The 21,210-nt window shown below is 40.2% G+C and overlaps 1 protein-coding gene across 3 annotated transcripts in view; it reads left to right on the top strand.

Annotated features, from left to right (window-relative positions):
- The first annotated feature begins 4,950 nt into the window (after positions 1-4,950).
- The window catches only part of SHQ1 (SHQ1, H/ACA ribonucleoprotein assembly factor), a 44,679-nt gene continuing 28,419 nt past the window's right edge, over positions 4,951-21,210 (top strand). The window contains exons 1-8 of one of the 3 annotated variants that reach the window (XM_017829899.1): positions 4,951-5,167; positions 7,185-7,363; positions 7,825-7,889; positions 8,361-8,483; positions 9,247-9,401; positions 10,350-10,462; positions 12,454-12,581; positions 19,769-19,923. In XM_017829899.1, the coding sequence (XP_017685388.1) occupies positions 5,156-5,167; positions 7,185-7,363; positions 7,825-7,889; positions 8,361-8,483; positions 9,247-9,401; positions 10,350-10,462; positions 12,454-12,581; positions 19,769-19,923 (930 nt within the window). In that variant the 5' untranslated portion in view covers positions 4,951-5,155. The other 2 variants (XM_017829900.1, XM_017829901.1) reach the window with 2 other exon arrangements.

The following is a 21,210-nucleotide window of genomic DNA, read 5'->3' as shown; positions in this document are numbered from 1 at the left end:
TGGCCGGCGGTGCCGCCGCTCCGGCGCGGGGGGCTCCGGCCGAGGCGCGGCGGGCGGCGGGCGGGCGCGGAGGGCGCGGGCGGCGGGGCCGCGCTGCCCGCCAGCAGGTACAGCAGCAGCAGCACGGCGAGGCACAGCAGGGCCGCCGCCACCTTGCAGGGCCGCCGCATGGCCGGTCAGCGCGGCCGCATGGCCGGGTCCCCGCGCCGGTCCCGCCGCCCCAGCCCGGCCCGAGCGGGGACGTGGCCGCCCAGCCCGGCCCGGCGGGGCGGGGCCGCTACCGTACTGTCCTACCGTACTGTCTGGAGTAGCCGCCGCACGCTTGGGAAAGTCTCGTCACTTACCAGCGACGAGACCAATAAAGCTTATTATTAATTAATAACTCCAACAAGGAACGCCAGGCAGGGCTCCGCGCCCCGCTGTTACTCCGAGGTACCTCTGATTTCACGCCTGTGCAGGTGCGCGGTGCTGGAAGGAGTCAGTGTGCACAGCAAGGTGAGCAGGAGGGAAAGGGGAGAGAGGGAACTGGCCTCTGAAGCGCCTTTCGTCTGTCTGTGCGAACATCAAACTGGTGCCGAGCTTCCCTCCGCCTTGCAGACACAGTTCATCACCTTCATACACGCTGTTCTCATCCCACCTGCTACGAAGGCAGGTTGTATGGCAATAAACTGCAATACTTGTAGGACAGCGAAGAAACGAAACATTCACTCCCTTCTGTGCAGCTTTGGACTTGTCCCCGTGTGACCCACCTTAGCTGGTCTTCTGTGCAACATCATCAGAGATTACCACACTGTGAATTTCATAGAAATAAATCCTACTTGGGTTCACAATCTGATTTATGACCTTTAAATGAAAAGAATGACAGAAATGCAAGGATTCTTGTTGCCCCATGGATCTGGAGCATAAACTTTGCATGGAATGGAAATGTCAGCACTGCAATGGGGAGAGAAGGGAAAGTGGAGCCTCACAAGTCCCTCACAGAGCCAGCACTGGAAGTGAACTTGGTTGTGCTTGGCCTTCACTACTTAAATGGCATTCACTTGGCAGAGAAACTCTGCAGCCTGTCCATTTTACACTGCTGTCACCACATGCCTTTACCAGTCGTATCCCAAAATGTACTTTACCTTAGTATTAGTGCAAATGCAATGAACAACTACTGTTTCAGAATTTCATCCAACTCAGTTTCTGGCCAGATATAAATCACTTCATCCTAAGGGAAAATAGCAATACTAAATGAGAAACTACAGAAAAACCACAATGCATAAACATATGCTCTTTCCTGAGAATATATGGACTATAATAAAACCCTACCAAACTTCATACTTAGTAAAAAAAATGAGTACCAGTAGCAACCCCCTGAAATCCTCAAGCTGTTCAAATGTGTGATGTTATACTATCAACACAATCTCTTTTCTTCTCTAGGAGATGTGTGAGCAATGTCTGCATAGAAATCCAAGGCAAACATTAGAAATCTGGAAAACATTCTAAGGGATTATTAGATACTTTCATCTTGTTTCCATGACCTACTGCAGTGCCACCACTCACCTGCCTACTTGCATCATTTTTTTTCCAAATTAAGATGTGCAAATATCAACTTTCCCGTGCTGCCAGCTGCATGCTCACCCAAAATCAGTTCCATGGCTGGGCTGGAACAGAATTACAGTGCACCCTTAAATCAATGTTGCTGAATCTGCTGCACTCTCTGATGTTCAATTTTGGCAGTAAAGCAACGGACTGGCCACAATGTGCAGCCTTGATATGTGACGGTGGCTGTGATCAGTCAGAGTGATGGCTTGGATCTATAACAATAAAAAAATAGGGAGCCACATATTTTAGACTTGAACAAATTTATTAATATCAAGTGTGTTCGGTGTATTTTATATTGCAGACACATATCATGGCATCATCAAATATATTAAGAGGTTAATCATTCAAAGGCCTGTGTTATAATGTACTTTTTTTTAATGTAGCTCCGTAAAGCACTGATTTAAAGCATAGTTATATTTTGAGAAAATCTTAAAAATTAAGCCCTCTCAGTAATTTTATATGTTTTGGGCTACTGTTTCTAAGGTTGTATAAGAAGACCCGTTCTCTGCAGCAGCCAAAGAGTCAGACAACCCTGTAAATGCAAGAGTAAATGGCTGGGTGAAAAGAGCCAGGTTCCCAGGAACAGGGATGTAACCGACCTGCACCCTCTGCAGATCAGTCACAGAAAGAAAATCATACCACATACTATCTAGGGAGCAATACATTTCAAAAATTCACTGTCCTACGTCTGAGCTAAAAAACCAGATTAGCAAACAAAGGTGTTTACATGCTGCTCCTGGAGTAAAAGTTGAACGATTCCAAGGGCTTTTAACGTAACAGCCACAGCAGATCCCTGGAGAGCTGTTAAAGAACCTGAAAGTTGCTTCAGCACAAAACCCCCCCACATTTGGCCCAAATCCATGCCATACCCAGTGTGCCTCTGGGCTGCTCCTGGGCCATTGACCCGAGAACTGTCCTGCAATCAGTGGCAGCTCAGGCTCTCACAGAGGTTCATTTGGGCCTCTGTTACCGGAATTACAGTTTATGTCCTTCCGTCACTAAGAAGCCAATCTCCAACTTGATCTCTCACACTCAAACTTCACACACACCTACTTCAAAGGCCCTTGGAGATGTGTCTGGCAGGTAATGCTACAAAATGTAACACCAAGAGACAGATTACAAACCTACACGCCCGGCTGTTACCACTTTATCCTTGTAGAGATTTGCAAGTTTGATCCTGGATTTATGAAGACCATCACCCTGTCTCCAGAGACCCAGGTTCTTATGCTTATCTGAGACAGCACAGAAGGTCTTTGTGATCCAGGATCCTTCTCTGGAGAAACAGAATGAGAAGCTTCATTATCTTTGGATAATGGAAACGGCAAGAGGAAAGAGCAAAAATAAAGCTATGGAGATATCCTGATATTGTGGCCACAGTACTTCTGTAAGTGAAACAGTTAAGGATTATGAACCCCTGGAAAATCAAATCTATGGGGAAAGGAAATTCAGATTAAAATGCATTAGATTTGGAGGAATGCTTCAGGCCACTTAGACAAAAGAAGTCAAAATATTTGTTTTTCACTTGTTTTCAAATTTAAAGGGAAGAATAATATGAATTTTGCTCAAGTGTGCAGTGATATCTGCTATTTCCATCACAAGAAAAGCCCTCAATTATTGTTTACATTGTTAATTTATACCAAATTTTTGCTAAGTGTAAGTCTAACAACTACAGAACTACTTCTAGTTGTTTATAGAAATTATTAAACAGATAATTTAGACAATGGAAATAGCAATGTGTTGTATTGTATTTTATGGTGTATTTGACAGAGAAATGTATTTCTGATTGAAACCTATGCCTAATTTATTTCCATTTGTTTCCTACATACAGAAACAATTTTATTCTTCATTTTACTTGTTAAACTAAATGCATACTCTGTATCTGATTACCATTTGTATGTACATGCCAATTATATATCCAGAATACATTATGTATCATATCTGTGAGATTATGCCAGATTTACTTGTTATTATTAGCCACGTAGAGTCAAATGTGCTCAGAAATTGCAAAGCTTCATGTTTCTATTTTTCAAAGGAACAGCAAGTTTTCCTAATTACTTGCCCAAAACACTGTAGATAACGTTTTTTCATTCTTCAGTGCTGCATTAAACATATAGCAGCCAAATTAACTTCTTCATCAGAGAGACGCACCAAGAGATGTAAAGCGGTCTTTGTACATTTCCAAATAAAACTTTTTATTACAGTTCTAAAAAATTCAGTACGCTTTTTACAGAAGAAAGCAATAAACATTCCTTAGAGATGCTCCTCCATACTTTACTTGGATGGAAAGGCAGAATGGCTGAGGCACCAGCTTCTTCACTGAAATCAGCATATAAATAGTTCTTTCACAAGGCAACTATTACCAGAAAAAAAGGGCTGGGAGTTCTTAGAGTCTAAAAAAATGACAGTGAGGCAGTATTGGAAAGTATCAGTTAGACAAGAATAAACTCTCTAATGAAACTTCTTATCTTTTATGGACTTGTCCTGCAAATTTGAATTTATGCAGAGAAGACGGTGCCTACTGGTTCATAATCCAGCTTCCTGTCCAATATTCTTATTATAGATTACATCGGTAAGGTCCAAAAGTTAATCAGTGCAGAATTCCTCTGGAAATGCATCAAAAGTTTCTAAGGACATGATCGAGGCCTTGGTCCAAGTCAAATCAGCATCTGAAATTAGATGTCATTGATTTCTTATTATAACAGAAAATGCATTTTATATGCCATGTATCTTCAATTTCTGCAGGAGAAAAAGTGGGACACAAGGAAGTTTAGGCAGATTATTAAAACCGTACATCAGTTTTAGATCAGTGGGGAGAATGATCTATTTTGAAGCAAATCACTTGATTTTTGTGCAGTATCTAAACTGCTGGTTCAGTTCTGCACAAGAACAAAGAAGTTATCCCATGAAGAGATGTCATATTTAGTGGATTTCCAGCCTGGGGGATTGTTTGTCTACTTTTTTTTTTTAAAGGAAAATTTATTAGCAGAAGTTACATAATTATGCTTTCTCCCTCCAGGAAAAATGTTTGAATGCATCTCAGAGGGGGCAGCAAGAGGAAGATAGTCAGCAGTATTTAAAGATGCAAAGAATTATCTGGAACCAGAATACCTCTCATGGTCTAATGGCAGGAAAATCAGACTAATTCTACATTAGGTGCTATATTTAATAAATTACGGCCTTTAAACCGACTTTTCTGCTTTTGGCAATTTTTTGACCTTCTTGTTGCATTTGCTCCTTAATGCTGCATTGTAATTCATCAGGATCTGCCTCTTTTCACACTGTCAGTGTTGTTCTGCATTTATCCAATGGCTTAGAAGAGATGTAATTGGGAATTCCTACTCCGACAGTGCTCACAGGATCACTCCTCAGTTTACTGATCTACCTCCCCTGCAGCAAAGTGTGAACACAACAGAAATAACAGGACATTTGCTCACATGAATTAGCCCTGGAGTAACCACTGTTTTCATAGGAAAGAACAAACCAACTCTTCCACGCACTAAAACCTGTTCGATTTCCACTTATGAAAAGCAGCTGAAATAAAACATGCAGAGCGCATGCAATACATTTTATGCAACTGCAGGTAAGAATCCATTCTTTCCATTTCTCAAGGGGGCGGATTCTGATTTTTAGCCTAAACAACTTAGGTTTTACACAGTTACACTGACCATGCCCACACTAACTGTTAACCATTTCCTTTCTGGCAACTCTGGGAAACATCGCGCAACTCCATTAGATTTTTAAGAGCGACTCGAATTTAAAGGTGATGTCTGAATTCCCGTGTATTTCGCGAAAACCAGCAGGGGTACAGACAAGCAGCCGGCTGTGCCCAGGCTGGCCGAGAACAGCGCTCCGTGAGGGCGGCGCAGGGGCCGCCATTAAGGGGCGGGGCGCGCCCCGTCTGCGCCTGCGCGGCCCCGCCCCTGGTGCGGGCGGGCGCGGGAAGCGGCGCGGGCGGTGAGTGGCGGCGCGGGCGGGCGCGGATGGGGCTCATCATCCCTTCCTCATCCCCTTATCCCGGGGCTCTTCCCGCTGGGAGCCGCCTCCTCGGAAGGCTCTGTCCCGCTGGAGGGCTCGGGAGGGTGCCCCCGAGGGGTTACGGGTGCAGGTGGGCCCTCGGCCCGGTGTGAGCCAGCGGTGGGAGGTTGTGTTTTACCGAACCCCCCCCGTCCTGCTCCCTGCGCCTTTCCCTGGAGCGCAGCGGTGTTTGCTCGGGAAGGGCTGGGAAGCGGGATTATTCGGGATACATGCGGCTGGAGCGGCGTCTTGGCGCCGTTCCTTAGCCGTGAGATACCGGAGGGGTTGTGTGGCAGCCTCCGGAGAGGTTTGGGGTCGTTCCTTTGGGTCAGGGATGCTCCAAGTGCAGCAGCAGCGCAGGGGCGGCTGGGCCTGGCTTTGGGACTGCTCTTAATAGATGAAACTCTGACTTAAGGAAATAAAACTTGCCGACTGACACCCCCTGAGGGGTCTAAACGAGCGGCTGGATTCTTGTATCCCAGTTTGCGGTGTTGAAGTAGACAAGAAGAAAGCCCATAGGGCTGTACTTTTGGTTTGCAGGTGTTCCCTATCCAGGCACAACTTTATGTAAACACCTGGCAGCTTTTCAGCCTGGAAAGGGTGGGAATGTTGCCCTTGAATTAAGTAGTACGGTGCAATGGGGAGTTTAATTTTTTTCACGTGTGCCAAATGAGGTAGATTACCCATATGAAGAAAAAGGTAATCTGTTAATTTGGCCCTGTTAATGGTTAATGATTGGTGTCTGTTCTTGAAATTGTCACAATTTCATTGTCACAACTGGGATATATTTAACAAACATTTATCTGGGAAAGTGCTACTTTTCACTCACTTTCACAGTTTAGTTCTATTCTCCATTTTTTGGCTAAAATATTTTTGTTTTAAAAAGTTAGTTTTCAAAACTGCGTGCCCATTTGTAAACATGCCCTCCCCAAACAAACAAAACTCCAGTCCACAACTGGATTCTAAATTAAACCTGATGAATTATCTCGTATTTAGAAGCTATTGAAGAGTCAGACAAGTTGTATATTGGGTGAATAGTTCTATGTAAATTCCTTCTCTCGTGCTAAATATGTACATGTGCAAGTGTGGATACACACATGTGGTTCTGATGGATGTTCATCTAAACTGACCTTGCATCTGTTGCTCGTTTTCTGGCCAATGTGTGTGTGAACTATAAAATACAGCTCTATTTTTTTTTTGCAAGTTTTACTCTTTTTCAGTGTTTTCTAGTAGTGGTCTGTGATCAGTTCACTAAAGAACTGTAAAGGTCTATATGTGAGATTATAAGTAACAGTTACAGAAAGTTTAAAAGTTTTAGGGCTGAATTCAGGGTGGGTTTTTTATGTGGAATATAACAGGTGCTTTTTTGCATCTATTAACATTCAGGTGTTTCATTAAGGTGCAGAGGTGGTACCTTCACATTCTGGATAACACTTTGATGTTGTTGTCATGAGTGTTTTCTTCTTGAGCATGTGGAAGATCATTTTGTGAGAATCTGAAATGTTCTTCTTAACAAATTCTGAAGAGACACAATTTGCTCTCATAAAATGGAAACTACAATAATCTTTTTCTTATTTTTATAGGGCCACACAGTCATTGCTTTTCCTGCTGGATCCATCATGATAACTCCAGCTTTTGAACTGACCCAGGATCCGGATTTTCTCACGATAATAATCAGAGTACCTTATGCCAGAGCTTCAGAGTTTGATGTGTATTTTGAAGGGGAAGACTTTAAGTTTTATGCTAAGCCATACTTTCTCAGGCAAGTAGTGGGAAAACTTATAAAATTTGAACTTCATAGTAGAGATTGAACTTAATTTTGGTCCCTCCAGAACATTCCTCATCTGCAGCTTTTACAAGGGTGGCTGCAGACAGCCCACTTCATGCAAAGATCTGTTATTTTGGCTCTGGCCTCTTTGTTCTTAGGCATTAAATCACATTAAAGAGAGTTGAAAGAAACTTTTCTAAATTTAACTTACAATATATTTTTAATTGTGAGACGGCCAGACAGTTCTCTGGCTGTAGTTTTGTAGAACAAGTGTGTCTTTTCCTGAGAGGAATCCACGGGGATTTAACTGCGTGGCTTCCATTACTATCAAAGGGAGTCACGTAGTCTAATCCTTTGTGCTGCTTTTGGAATGTGCCTTACATGTTTATAGGCTGAGATGTTAAGTTGCCTCATTGAAAGCCTGACTAATTCTGCACCTCATTTTTTGCCCACAGATTGACACTTCCTGGGAGAATTGTAGAAGATGGCAGAGAAAAAGCATCCTATAATACAGACGAAGGTATTGGGTCATGTTATTGGTATATATGTCATGAAAAATGCTACTAACTCCAGTAATTTATACTTGAAAACAAAAAAGCAATAGAGCCTATAAATTTGTTGCTTGCAGAGTGTTTATTACATGCTTGACTTAAGACAATCAGATTGCTGAAGGAGTTTCTTATGATCTTCTGTAACTTGTTTGGTGGAAGGATTAAAAATAAAACAGAGCTTGTATTCTTCTGTTGGTTTGTGTTTACACAATGTGAGTCAGGAGACCACAACTGGTTAAATATTCTCTTTGATGTTTTATCATTAAAATCTTTGAGTTTTGTGAAATAAGGTTAAAAACATGCACAGAGATTGATGCATAATGAAATGCTACCAGTATGTGTCCCACTTCCTCTGAGCCTTTTTGATGAGAGGAAAAATGCACATTTTTGTTTGTCTTGGATATTTTAATGCACTAACTACGTTCTGACTTTCTTTTAAGGAACTTTTACAATTCGGTTACCCAAGGAGGTTCCTGGCCAATATTTTGAGGGCCTGGACATGCTGACATCTCTTTTAGCACCAAAGAAATCAAGATCAGCAAAGCCTTTGGTAGAAGAGATAGGTATGATAAGAAAAATTGTGTTTATACTAATGATATATGTACATAATGAAACAGTTTTAGATCTAAAGTGATATATGTGGAAAAATACAGTATTTATTACTGGCTAGTCCTAGGTGTGAGAAGGGTATGAATAAATGTAGAAATAAGTATGTTGTAGACAATATACATGTCAGCTTTATAGGTTTAGTTATGTTAAAATTTTTCCAAAATGTGCTTTAAAATATGCTAATTCTCTGTAGATCTTTGTGCCCCTCTAGTGGCTGTAGAGCACACACACATTGGAGTCTTCTGCTTTCTACAAACTACCACAACTGGACTTTTAGCTCATATGAGCAGCTGATTAAAACCCCAGGTTCTGATGGATATCTTGCTTAACATCAGTATTTAACAGACAGAAATGTTTGACTATCTCTGTTTAAACTTTTAGTACCTATCTTAAATTATTGATAACATCACTTTTGTCAGGGTCCTCTTAACATCAAATTCTGATCTTGTTGAAATCAGTGGAACAAGTATTTCAGTCTTTGAGGGAGTACACTTAAAAAATTTAGTATTCCTGGTCTTCAGTTTTGAAAGTGGGAGAGTTGGAAGCAGGACCTGTGGGTCACTGACCTGTATGACCCCCCAGTGTTGTGTAAGATTTCTTAAAAGATGTAGTAAAATGAGAAAGGCTTTCTGTGCTACCAGTGTTTGCCTTTCTAGGAAATCATATATATGTTTTCTGTGCACTGATTTTCTTTCTCTGACCATGCAATGTATGCAGCTGCCTCTGCTGAGCTGTCTGAGGAGGAGGAGGAAGAAGAATTTGACTGGGAAATAGAGCAGACCCCTTATGAAGAAAGTTCAGAAAGCACTCCACCACTGCAGCACCCTTATGGATTTGGGAATTTGCGGTCAGGGGTGTTCCAGAGGCTGCAGGTAGGTGCATTTTTGTCTTTTCCTGTCATAAAAGTTCTGTTTAACTGGCTGTGTGGGCTCTCTGGCTCACAAGGCAACTTTTGAAGAGTGGACTCTTCAAGGTGTCTGGAGTTCACTAGCATTATGCTGAGGCATCTAAATTTGCTTTTGTGTGTTGATTGGTAGGATAGGAGACTTCAAATGCTGTTACTCTGCTCTTGTGCCTTCAGCAGTTACTTTTAGCCATGAATTGATTGAAACTAATCTAAAACCTGTAGCATGCTGAGTAGTACAACAATACTTATAGTCCACAGCACTGTTATTAAAATAGATGATGATTTTTTTGTAGTGTTCTTGCTCTAAGCAACTAAGTTGTAGCTGTTTAAAGCAACTTAATTCTGTAACTCTAATTATTGCATGAATCGTAGTATTTTCAGGTTTGGGAGCAGAAGGATTGCTATTTATGGAGAAAGTATTTATATTCTGTTAGAATATACATACTGGTTTACTTGTGAAGAAATACATTTCCCAGCAGCATTAAAGTACCACTGCTTAATGATGTTTAAAAGGGCACTGCAATTGCCTATTAATTCATGTACAGCCACTTCAGAGAGCGAGAGTAATCTCAAAAGTCACAAGAACAGTATCTGTGATTTTTATCTTGTCTTCACTGTGGTTGTGTGCTTTTGTTAAATATTTCAACTTTTACAATAGTGCAAAATAACCTCCCTGCCTTATGATAAAATGTCCTGAATAGACTTGATAATACCATGAATTCTAAGAGGCTTCAAATAATTGCATTTCCTTGGAATTTGGATGTTTCATTTGCACAGTGAAGGCAGAATTTGGAAAGGGAGGTTGAAGATCTGGGGATTTCGGTGTAATGCTGATCCCTTCCTAAATCATTACTAAATCAGTCTTGCATGTCATACGTGTGGCTTGGCCCTATAACTTTGGCTCCCTTTGCAGGATGAGCTCAGTGATGTGATTGACATCAAGGATCCAGACCAGACTCCTGCAGATGAACGAAGGAGGAGACGCCTGGAAGCTGAGGCTGCCAAGTTTGAGCCTGATCATTACCTGTGAGTATTGATTGACTTCACCTGCTCAAGGAGAGGTACCTCAGCTGAAATACATTCACTTTTCCTTTTCATAAATTATTTGGTTTAAAGATCATGTCTGGAAAGAATAATTTCACTTTTCATTTGTCTCTTTCTTTGTCTCATCAGGGCAGGCCCTGGAGGGTTTTCTTAGTGTGACACACAAGACATTGCCCATCTGTTTTGGGGTTACTCAACTGTTTAATTACTGCTTAAGTCCCTGTTCAAGTGGGGCTGCTGTGAACTCTTGCAGAACATTGTTTCATAGTTCACCTCTTCAGCAGCTGAGCAGCCAATCCCTGCCAGCATTTTGGGTTGTAGATGTCAGAACTTTGTTTTCCTCTTGTGAAACAAGGATTAATGAACCATCCTGGTCTATGAGGAGGTAATTTCAGTTTTGAAGTTAGGAATATTTTGTCTTGGCCACTTTGTTTTTTGCTTTCACGTGAAAGCTGTATTAAAGCAGAATGAGGAAAAGTTCCAAATCAAAACTTTATGTTTCTTTTGTGCTACTTTGTTTCTTTTGTGCTTCCTTCCATGTAATGAACATGGAAGTGATTCTTGGTGTTCTTTTCAGGTTGGTTTTTTTCAGGTCAAGTTAAGTTTAGAAGCTGTAAATAAAATAAGTTGGAGCCATGAGATCTATTAATGTACATTGATTTCTGCAAGATGAGCTTGGTGGGGGAAGAGTTTAGTCCCCAGTAGGGAGAACTAGTCCTCTGGTGTGTTTTGTGGGGGTCAGGAAGGCTTTACCCGCTCTGAGTTTTTTCAGAAGGTATCTTTGCAAACCTGGAATTTTTCCCCAGTTGGGTGTTTCAGAGGCAGCCTCATGTCTTTCTGTAGCACACAGAAAATAGAACAGCTTTCTGGAAATATCACTTGGAAGTACATTTCACTAGAACTGAAGTAGTTCCTAACCTATAATGGGATGCAAATTACAGTAATTCTAAGTTTCCACTTTAGACTCTGTGTTCTGGCCTGGTAGATGAGTTACACCATTTAGTCTAATGGCTGTGTTTTGGTTGCTTCAGAACAGATGATCCCAGCCTTTCTTCAAGAAAAATTGTTTTCCCAAGTACCCTGATTAAGAACAGAAGCTCTGGGAGAAACGGTGGCAAACAAGTGTTCTGGTGCCTTTGAGCAAAGTGTACACTGACTGATATCTCTAAGTGACTTTATAATGACATTGAAGGAAGGCAACAAAAACATCTGTCAGCGTGAGAGTGAAGCAAATTCCATTCTCTGTTCAGTAGACTGGGCAGGTTTTGTGTGGTGATTAAGAAGGTTTTAAGAAATTTCCTGCAGTTTTTTTCAGTTCTCTGTATTTATACCATTGTTTGGCTCGAAGAAAAAGCTCATATGGTAAAAGGAGGCTTAGAACTTGAGTCCTTTAGTAGAAATCCTCCCAGAATTACTACATTGAGGTTTTTACCACAGTGGCTTTGTGCTGAGATGGATGTAATCTCTTCCAGAATTCATGTACAACTCTTCTTTTTCAACTTTCCTGCTTCGTGTCCTTGTTTACCTAAAAGTCCATCCCTACTCTGTGTTTACCTTCAGCTGCACACCCTTCCTCCCCACAGAATACCTAGTTCTTGAGTGGGAGAGCTTCCCAGTAAAAACAAGTGATTTGTCTGAGGAGCCTTCTCTTTGGAATATTTTCCTTTTAATACATCCAGAACAAATCATGTTTGTTCAGCTTTGTGTCATGCTGCAAGCTCATCAACATCCTGGGATTCTGGGTGGCTCAGGGAAGGTGGAAGAAGTAAGGAAGGGATACTATAAGATAAGAGAATGTTGTTTATGCTTTTAATAATGATTATTTTCTGCTTTCAAGTCAAAGAACATATCTCTAATGTGTGGAAAATAGCCCAGAGCCCAGTGAGGTGTATTTTATATGTGCATTAATATATACCCACATGCACTATGAACTGAAATAAATAGCATATGACTTTTCTATTTCTTTTCCCTAGAGCTGATTTTTTTGAAGATGAAGCTATTCAGCATGTTTTAAAGTACAAACCCTGGTGGGTTGATGCACATAAAAAGCTGACAGCCTTGCAGAGGGAAAGTCATCAGGAACATGACACTCATACATTCGGTGAGAACATACTTATATATCTATCTATCTGTCTATATATATATATATATATATCTGTGCACACACCTGTTGCTTGAATGATAATTGCTGTGATGCCATGTTATGTTCTAGGTTATTGTTCTTAAAGGAAATTTATTACTTTACTATTATTTTTGTGGGTCTCGGCCTTTTTTTGAAGGAAAATTGTGTCTTTTTAGAAACCTAAAGGGATGTTTTCAGGGTTAGTAGATGGCCTTGTAAGAGCACTGTAAACAGATAACTGAGGTCACCTCCCTGCACACAGTGACTGCAGAGAGCACTGCAAGTTACTATTATGCATATTCTTCTATTGTCCTTTGCTCATTTCCTTTGTAGTATGAAAATCTGATATTGAAAGTAGATAATGATAATCCCTTCACCAAAGGTTCTTAGTGCACTAATAATACCTGCACTTTCACATTTGCTACAGGAGAACAATGGAATTTGGGTAAATCTTGTGTATTTTACTGTGAATGTAATCTGATCTTCATTCCTGGTCTCTTTTCAGCCTCTGAAGCAAGAAATTGTTAATTATATCCATCATAAATATTTGATTTAAAAAGCATTGGACAAAGGTACAAAGAAGCTTCAAAACAGAATAATGAGGGGTTCTTTTGTTTGTTTTTATCCATTCACTCCTTAGTAAATGAAACACTCTTACTGTTTGCCTGTGTTAAGGAATATCATTAAAATGAAGAGCTGCTGGATGATTTTATTGAGGAAGGTATTGAGATAGGTATGTTTTTCTTCAGTGTGTTGCTGGGTTTTAGGGGCAGCAACAACAGAAAAACTACTTGAGAGCTTGGCAAGCCTGCTAATGAAAATTACACAGAAAATGGAGCTACATTAAGGGCATTTTTCTCTAAACCATTTGTTATAAAAATGATTAAAAAAAATTTGGTCTGAGTCAGACATGGTTGAGTGAAGAGGATTGTGTAGTTTTGTGGATCTTGAGGCAATTTAAGTAACAAAAGAAGTGATGTGGTGTTTGGATGATGTTAATGACAACAACCCACCCTTTCCCTTTGAAAGACCTCAGTTTTGGTAACATTTGTACCAAAGTGACTGAGACCAGTGGAGGCTCTTAAACCTGAGTGAGTTGTGGTGAGGGAAACCACCATGAGAGGGAGTGCAGGTTCCACTTGAAGGTCTATGAATGGAAATACAAAAGGGCAGGAGGTGGGTCCAGGCTGTTCCCTCTGGAATCTGATCATCAGCAGGATGAGTTCCCTGTGGGTTTTTGTTGCTTCATCCAATCAAAGGATGGTCCAGCTAATCAGAGTTACAGATCCAGGAATCCTTACATGGGTGCAGTTGGACTGCACATCTGCCTGACTGTGTGTTCCATCCTGCCTGGGGAGTGGAGGTGACAGAACAGGCACATAAAAGGAACAGGGACTGTGTTAAGTGAAGGACTTTCTTTACTGCTTGAGAAATCCCGTGTTATTTCCACTAAAACCGAGAAGTCTGCCTGCACTAAGCCAGGGTGTGCTGCACAGGGAGAAGGATAAGGAGGCTTTCACTGCATTGGAGTGTGCTCCTAGTGAGGAGCCTTTGAACACAAGTGCTTAGCTGTAAAAAGCCAGAGGGTACTCCAGCACAGAAGCTCTAAGGGCACAAACACTATCCATGTTGGGGATTGTTCCAAGGTGTTGTATGATGTGTGGTGATTCTCTGAGCCTGTGTATACAGGAAGGTGGGAGGTCAAACCTTTTTTCCTACAAAAATCAGACAGAAATGTCACCTGTTTACTTCTGAACTTGCTTAAGGGCATAAAGAAAGAGGGATTGAAATCTTGATGCAGGGTTGTTTTTTATTGCTTATGGAGAAGAAGCATAAAATGAAAGTACCCAGATTTCTTTCTCTTCCTGAGTTCCAAATTCATGTCTTCTGTTAAGGAAAGCATCTAAAATAAGGTCATTTCCACCATCTTCCATGATGAGGACTTCCAAGCATACAGCCTGTAAAGAGACTTCAAATATTGAGATGTTTAAAACTTGTACAGCTCATGGCAGGTGTACTGCCCTGGCCAGCTTGCAAAAACTTTTGTCTGTCCTGTGTGAAGGAAGGTTTTGTTCTTGATTTAAACATGTGCTGCTCCAAAGCTGTTAGAAAATGTTTATTTTCTTATTCAGAAACACTGAATGAATGGAATAAGTTTTTGTTTCTTCTTTTTCCTTACTTATATTGATGTCCTTTTAGTCGTGCTCTTCAGTGTTTTCTTGGAACTAAAAACTTCGTTACGTTTGTCTTCGTCTTTGACTGCAAGGAGTAATTAGGAATAGAGATGGCATTTTTTATTTTTTGCATGGCATTACAATTAACTGAAGATTTTCTTTGGTTGATTACTGCTCTTATATTCATCTCTGGTTATTTTCTCCCTGTTTTTACATCATCAGGTTTTTCTAATGTCTCATTACCAGATTTATTTTTTTTTTCTTTTTGGATTATCTTTTCTCATTAACATTTAAAGTCTTTGTCTCTCTTCTGTCCTTACCTTGAATCTATTTTTATTTGACCTTTTTCTCCAGCTCGTGTGCATGGTGTGTGTATTTTGCCTTTTTTTAATTTATTCTTTTTTTGTCCTTAATGTCTCTTCTTTCTTTGGTCCTTTTTTTTACATTTTACTGTGTATCATCTCTTCTGGCCTGTTTTGCTCACACTTACAGTGTCTAATGCAAGTCAAGTAATATTCCATAAAGCCCAACTAATTACCCAGCCTTTCACATGAGAGAATAAAACTTTTGGAAAGCTTTCTTTTTGCTGCTGCTGAAGTTTACATCAGTGTCTCCTGCTTCTACAGATTTCAGATGAAAGGGTTTGCATTTTCTAACAGTCACATTCAGCTTGGTTAAAAGTTCGTTTTTATTCTACTTCCAGTTGCACAACTGTAAAAACTCCTCTTTAGGCAACACAATAATCTTCAAAGGCTCAGGCTGACATATGTATTCAATCTAACATTTATATGCTCCAAGGATATCTTATTTTGTTCATGGTAACCTGTGACCATTCTCCTGATTTCTTTATAGAATGAGAAGCAATTTCCTCTTAAAGATCCACCTTTCAGTAGAGCTTGGCTCAAATATATACCATTACTGGTAGATTCATAAGTTTAAGATGAATAATTTTTCCTTTTTTATCAGATTTCTGCAATTGCTCTGCCACCTTTGCATCATGTCTGTCTTCCTGGCACTGCTCTGCTGCAGAGCAGGTATTTGTCATGTGAGGGAAGATTGCTTTTTATTCATGCAAAATCCTTAATGATCTGTCTCCTCTGTAAAGTACCTCAGGTTTTAAAAGGCAAGAACAGTAAGAAGAAAGAATGATGTATGGCTTTGATATGGTTTGCAGGAACTGTGTGTTTCTTAAAGAATAATGGGAAAAATTAGTATAAGGAGATTGTGAGATCCAGGAAAGACTGTCCAAGTCCAATGATTCCATGGAGAATGCCTGGAGGAAGAAAGTCAGAAGTGATGTGGAGGAAATGTGTTGATTCAAGAAGTGCAGGGAAGAAAATATATTAGTGAAGGAGCTAAAATTTTAATGGAAGAAAGGCAAAGAAAGGGGAGGGATGAACAAAGCAGACTTGGCTGATCATAGTTTAGAGGGAATATAGATGTGCACAGGAGAATAACTTTGTGATTTTAGACCTCCTAGTTCACTTCCTGTAAAACTGAGGCTCTTCTCATCACAAGTCTCCCTGACAGAGCTTTAGGGGGTCCTAAAAATGGGCTCATCTGCAAACTTCTCCAAAAATGGCCCCGTGTACAAGGGAAAGAGCTTTTCTTGAATATTCAGTGCCACGTTTTTAAATGTGGAGTCCATACAGGAAAGAGAGGTTATCAGGATGTCAACACTGTGGGAAGGTTCAGTAACCTCTCATAAACCTCACAACAAATTCAAGCACAAGAGACAAATCAATAAAAAATCAGCTTCATTAGTTCAGTCACTTGTTTAAGTCCGTTACTATCAAGTATTTTCAAGGCAGTATCCAGCACTGGGGAAAATGCTGATCCTGCACAAAGCCTTTGGGCATCTTTCTAGGCAGAGTAGTGCTGCCTTTTATCTCTTAATGGCTTAGGAAGAGCTTGAAAAGAGACTTGTTTGCTACTGATTAATATCAATAACTAACTTTATTCCTGACTAATCCTCTCTCTGCTGACTAATCTCCTCCTTTATCTGCTGTTGCTGATTCCTTCATCTACAGGGATAGAAGTACACATTTAAAAACCTCAATATGGTAAAATAATATTTTAATTTAAAACATCAAATAAGGAGGGATCAGTTCTCCTCAGTTCTTTTTTGAGAGAGAGCTGAGGGATTCAAGGCTTGGCTTGACAGGACCTTAAGCCAAGGCTCTGCTCTCACCAGAAAACAGCTGGTTATCAGAGGTCCTTCCTGACCTGTGCTTTCCTGATCTGACCACTGAGTCAGCTCTCTGTGCAGATATAGCACATTTTATCTAAGTACCCCTAACACATTTAGACCTGGAAGTGTCATAGTGGTCTGGAGATACAGATCTTACAGTGATTTAAGTGGTGTTATCGCAGCAAAATACCAGTAAGGCTGTAACAAAACACCCTCTGGCTGTCAGACCTCATCCTCCCCTCAGAGATTAAACTGTGCTTCGTTGACACTCAGGTTCTGAAGGGCAATTTGAAATATCTTTATTTTAACATGAGGAATGGCCAGTTTAAAGTATGTAAAAGAGGTGATTAAAGTGTAAAGGTAATCTCTGCAGGACTATCTGTCAGTAACTTTGTGAGGTGAATTTGTCTCAGTCCTTTAGGCTTGCATATATTAACAGTTTCGCTGGGGCTAGAAGGGTGGTTTTGCCACTGACAAATGTACAAAGCAATGCAAAGTCAAAGTTACAGAAAACTTGCAAATTCAGACTTGATAAGTACCAGCAGCTTCTGCTTTGCGTCAGATTAATATTAATTTTTGTACAGACTATTAAGTAAAATGTTGGTAATGCAAGTGTATGGAAGTGCACTTACAATTACAATTTCACTTGTTCATCATACTCCGTGTACTTAGCTTTTTGAACTGGGAAAACAAAGAAGGTGGTGATTTGGATGTGTTAATAGTGACTTTTGTAGTAAATGTGGGTAGAGTCCTTCCCAAATCTTCGTTTGCAAAGCCTAGCCATGATGATGATGAATAATGAGTTTCAGGCCTGGATAGTTCACTGTTCAAAAACTTTTAAGGAACGGATAGATATTTATTTGTAACATTAAAGTATTTTCTCCAGAGAGAGATTTTATGTGGAACACCTGGCACTTTGCAGTGAGTACATCACGTATCATTTACCTTTGGGAATTCTCTAGTCTGTGTCTTGTTTGCCATTGTTTAGTAAACTTGGAATTTCTGTGTTTAGGGTCCAGTTGTAGATGTTATGATGCTTCAGAGTTTGCATTTTAGAGGAAGAAAACTTTATTCCCATGTTTCATGAACTTCACTTGGAATTATTTTGCTTTCTACTTAAAAGAGAAATAGGGTTCACATTTACATTGAAGCATCAATTTACAAAGAAATGTACTGATAGAATATAGATACATCACCTGTATTAGTGATATAAGGTGTAATACAGAGTTGCTTTGCATGGACAGAAAAACAGAGTTAGAACTGCCATAGTCTTACTAAATTGTCACTTTTTTCTAGATCTTAGCAAGTGGAAGAGATTGGCTTTGTCATGATGATACAAAAACTGAAATTTCTTTTTGTGGGAGCTTGTAAATAAATGGAGACTGGCTTGACTCTAGAATAATGTTTAGCTCATCAACAAGTTTCCATAGGAATTTAAATCAAGCATTTCATGGTTATGAAGCTGATAGAAACATAAAAAAAGTTCATACAGTAGAAATATTCAAAAATGTTCCTCCTAATGCATAATTTTATGCCCTGAGATGAGGTGCCTGCATATGTACATGCCTTTGGCATCACAAACGTTTGTTTCAAAACATGTCATCAAATTAGAAAGCTCCTGTGATAAAGACCACCAGTGGATAAATCCACCAGTCTTACCAGTGGATTATATCCCAGAGATTGTGGATTGTGTAAAACATTTGAGGAGAAATATCTGCGAACACACTGAGCTGCTGCTGTGGTGTGACCAGACTCTGCTCACTGCACCAGTCCTACTGAGTGAATCAGAGCCTGTGGGCAGGGAATGCCAGTGCTCCATGCAGCCTGGATGGAAATCTCTTGGCTTTGGCTTCTGGCAGTTTTAATTGTTCTAAGTGGCTTCTTGGTTTCCATTGGGTTGGCACAGAAGTGGCTCCTACTCAGTTCTCTGCTTAACCTCCCCTGTTCTTCCAGGGTAACTGCCATCCTTGCTGGAGTGTTTTAAGTACAGAAGGGTGACCATTCAATGTCCAATCTGTGCTATCTGTGTCTGTACCCCTGTTTGTCAGGGAGATCCTTTGATGCATTCCTGTTGTGTTATCATCTTCCCTGTGCCTCCCAAAGGAGAAGGTACTGGGTGAGAGGATTCTTTGGTTTGGCTCAGTATTGCCACTCTTAACTAAGGGAGGTGCACTGAAGATAAGCCAAGTCTGATGGTCACTGATGGGGGATGCCACAGCTCTTTGGGAGGAGATGCAGCTTCCATAACTATTGGTGGGGATAGGATTTTGATCTTTTAGATCTCCCTCAGACACTCGAAGGATGTTCTCAGACGGCACCAGCAAAGATCCTCAACCATGCCTAGGTCATGAGTCAAAATGGATGAGGCTTGGAAAACAGAATTGTACTTTTTTTTTTTCCCCTTCCCTATTCTTTTAGTTCTTGCCCTTTTCTCCAGTAAGAAAATCTTTTTATCCTATCTTCTTTTATTTCTCCCACACAAGGTGGACTTAAACTTCGTCTTACTCAGCTTCTGATTGTGCATCCAGGCAGAAATCCTTGGCACTTTGAGAGGTTCCAAATCATCAGTGTGTACATGCAGTAGACTGCAGGGCTGGAGCTTGACATTGAAAGGAATATATCAGAGTTTAATAAAAGTTAAAATGAAAGTAAGAATGATTTAGGCTTTTGCTTGAGTGATGAGTGACTTGTGATTAGTTACATGCTCCTTTTTAAAGAGACTGTTCAAGTAGTATTACCACCTATTAAAATGAATGTGCCAGCTTTAAATTCATAATCAATTATCCTTTTACTTTTTATAGTTGTCTTCTCTGAGGAAGAGAGAGAGCAGCTCAGAAAGTTCACAAATAAATCTTACCTGCTGGATAAAAGGAGCCGTCATCATGTATATCTTGGATTAATTGATATCCTCCTGGCATATTGCTATGAGATCTGTGTCAATGAAGGGGACAAAAATGTAAGTTAGAAAAAATAAAAATATGTGTTAGGAAGCTAGTGCTGGACCCTGTCCTGCCATTTAGGAAACTTATTTTTTAAAGTGAACTTACTTCCAAGCACTAAAAATATATGATTAACTTAAAATTAAGGACTTTGTATCTCTAGATTGAGCTGTTGGGATGTATGTGGGGATTATTGGGATTTCAAAATACTTGTGTTCTTCTGCAGCAGCATTTTAGTAGGAGAGATGTGGACTTGCAGGAGATTCCAGACAATTCTGTTTGTTTCTGATTTGTGTTGTGATGGGTCTTGGTTTATGCAAATGGAAATTTAACAAAATAATTGTTCTTTTTTTGTTCTATGCTGTTATGTGGATAACTTGCCCTTTTGAAAATGGACTTGCTTCCCAAGTACAGCTTTGAACCTTGAATCTCCTCTGCTGGTATTAACCAGTGAGGTGTTTTCTGAATGCTTTTAATCAAAATATTGGGACATGTAATCAAAATTCTGTTCTGTCTTAATCAGATTGGCTTGGAGGGCATGGTTTGTAGAAAGAGAAGCAGAAATGTCCAGACCTCTTTATTCAACAGAATAATCTGGGATTGTTGTTTTGTGTGTTAGTGCTGCACAAAATTGCAAATCTGCCAGGAACACAATTGTACAATTCTTTATTTGGTTTGCAGTGAGTGTATGGGATATGCAGAAAACACACTGTGGGTTTTGTCCTTTTTTCCCCTCTTTTTTTTTTTTTCTTTTATTCCTGTTTAATAGGAAAACCAAGACATTCAGGCCACACAAATCTTTACTAGAGGCAGGATTACAGATCAAGGCTTTCTGGCTTTTTGCCCTAATCATCCCACTAGACCACACTTGCACACAAATACTGTGAATCTGTCACATTTTAAGAATAATGACATTTTACATATACTGCTGGCTTTGGGACCCTCTCCCAAGGCCAAAAGTCTTGAGCTGTTTTCATGAAACAAGGCAGTTGAGCTTGGCTTTTGTTGATTCAAGTTTCTGTTGCTTTGTGCAAAGGGACAGAATTCCACTAAAATACTGTTTCTCTGTGCATTTGCTTTTGTATTTCAAAGACTTTGTGCATGGGCTCAATATTCCCACTATGAAAACCAACATCTGCATTGCAATATAATTTTTAATGCTGTCCTGTGGCCATTTCAATGCACGTAATGTAATTACTGCTGCTCATTCACAAAGGTTCTTAAATTGCTGCCAGAACGTTATCTTAAATAGTTTGCCAGCAGTCTTGAGTGTGGGGTTAGATAACACTTATTTTACTGTCTTC

This window comes from Lepidothrix coronata, unplaced genomic scaffold (genome assembly GCF_001604755.1).
Source record: "Lepidothrix coronata isolate B3197 unplaced genomic scaffold, Lepidothrix_coronata-1.0 Scaffold170, whole genome shotgun sequence".
In the NCBI taxonomy this organism is placed as follows: domain Eukaryota; kingdom Metazoa; phylum Chordata; class Aves; order Passeriformes; family Pipridae; genus Lepidothrix; species Lepidothrix coronata.
Note: the sequence above shows the minus strand (reverse complement) of the source record. Positions and strands in the feature narration are given on the sequence as shown.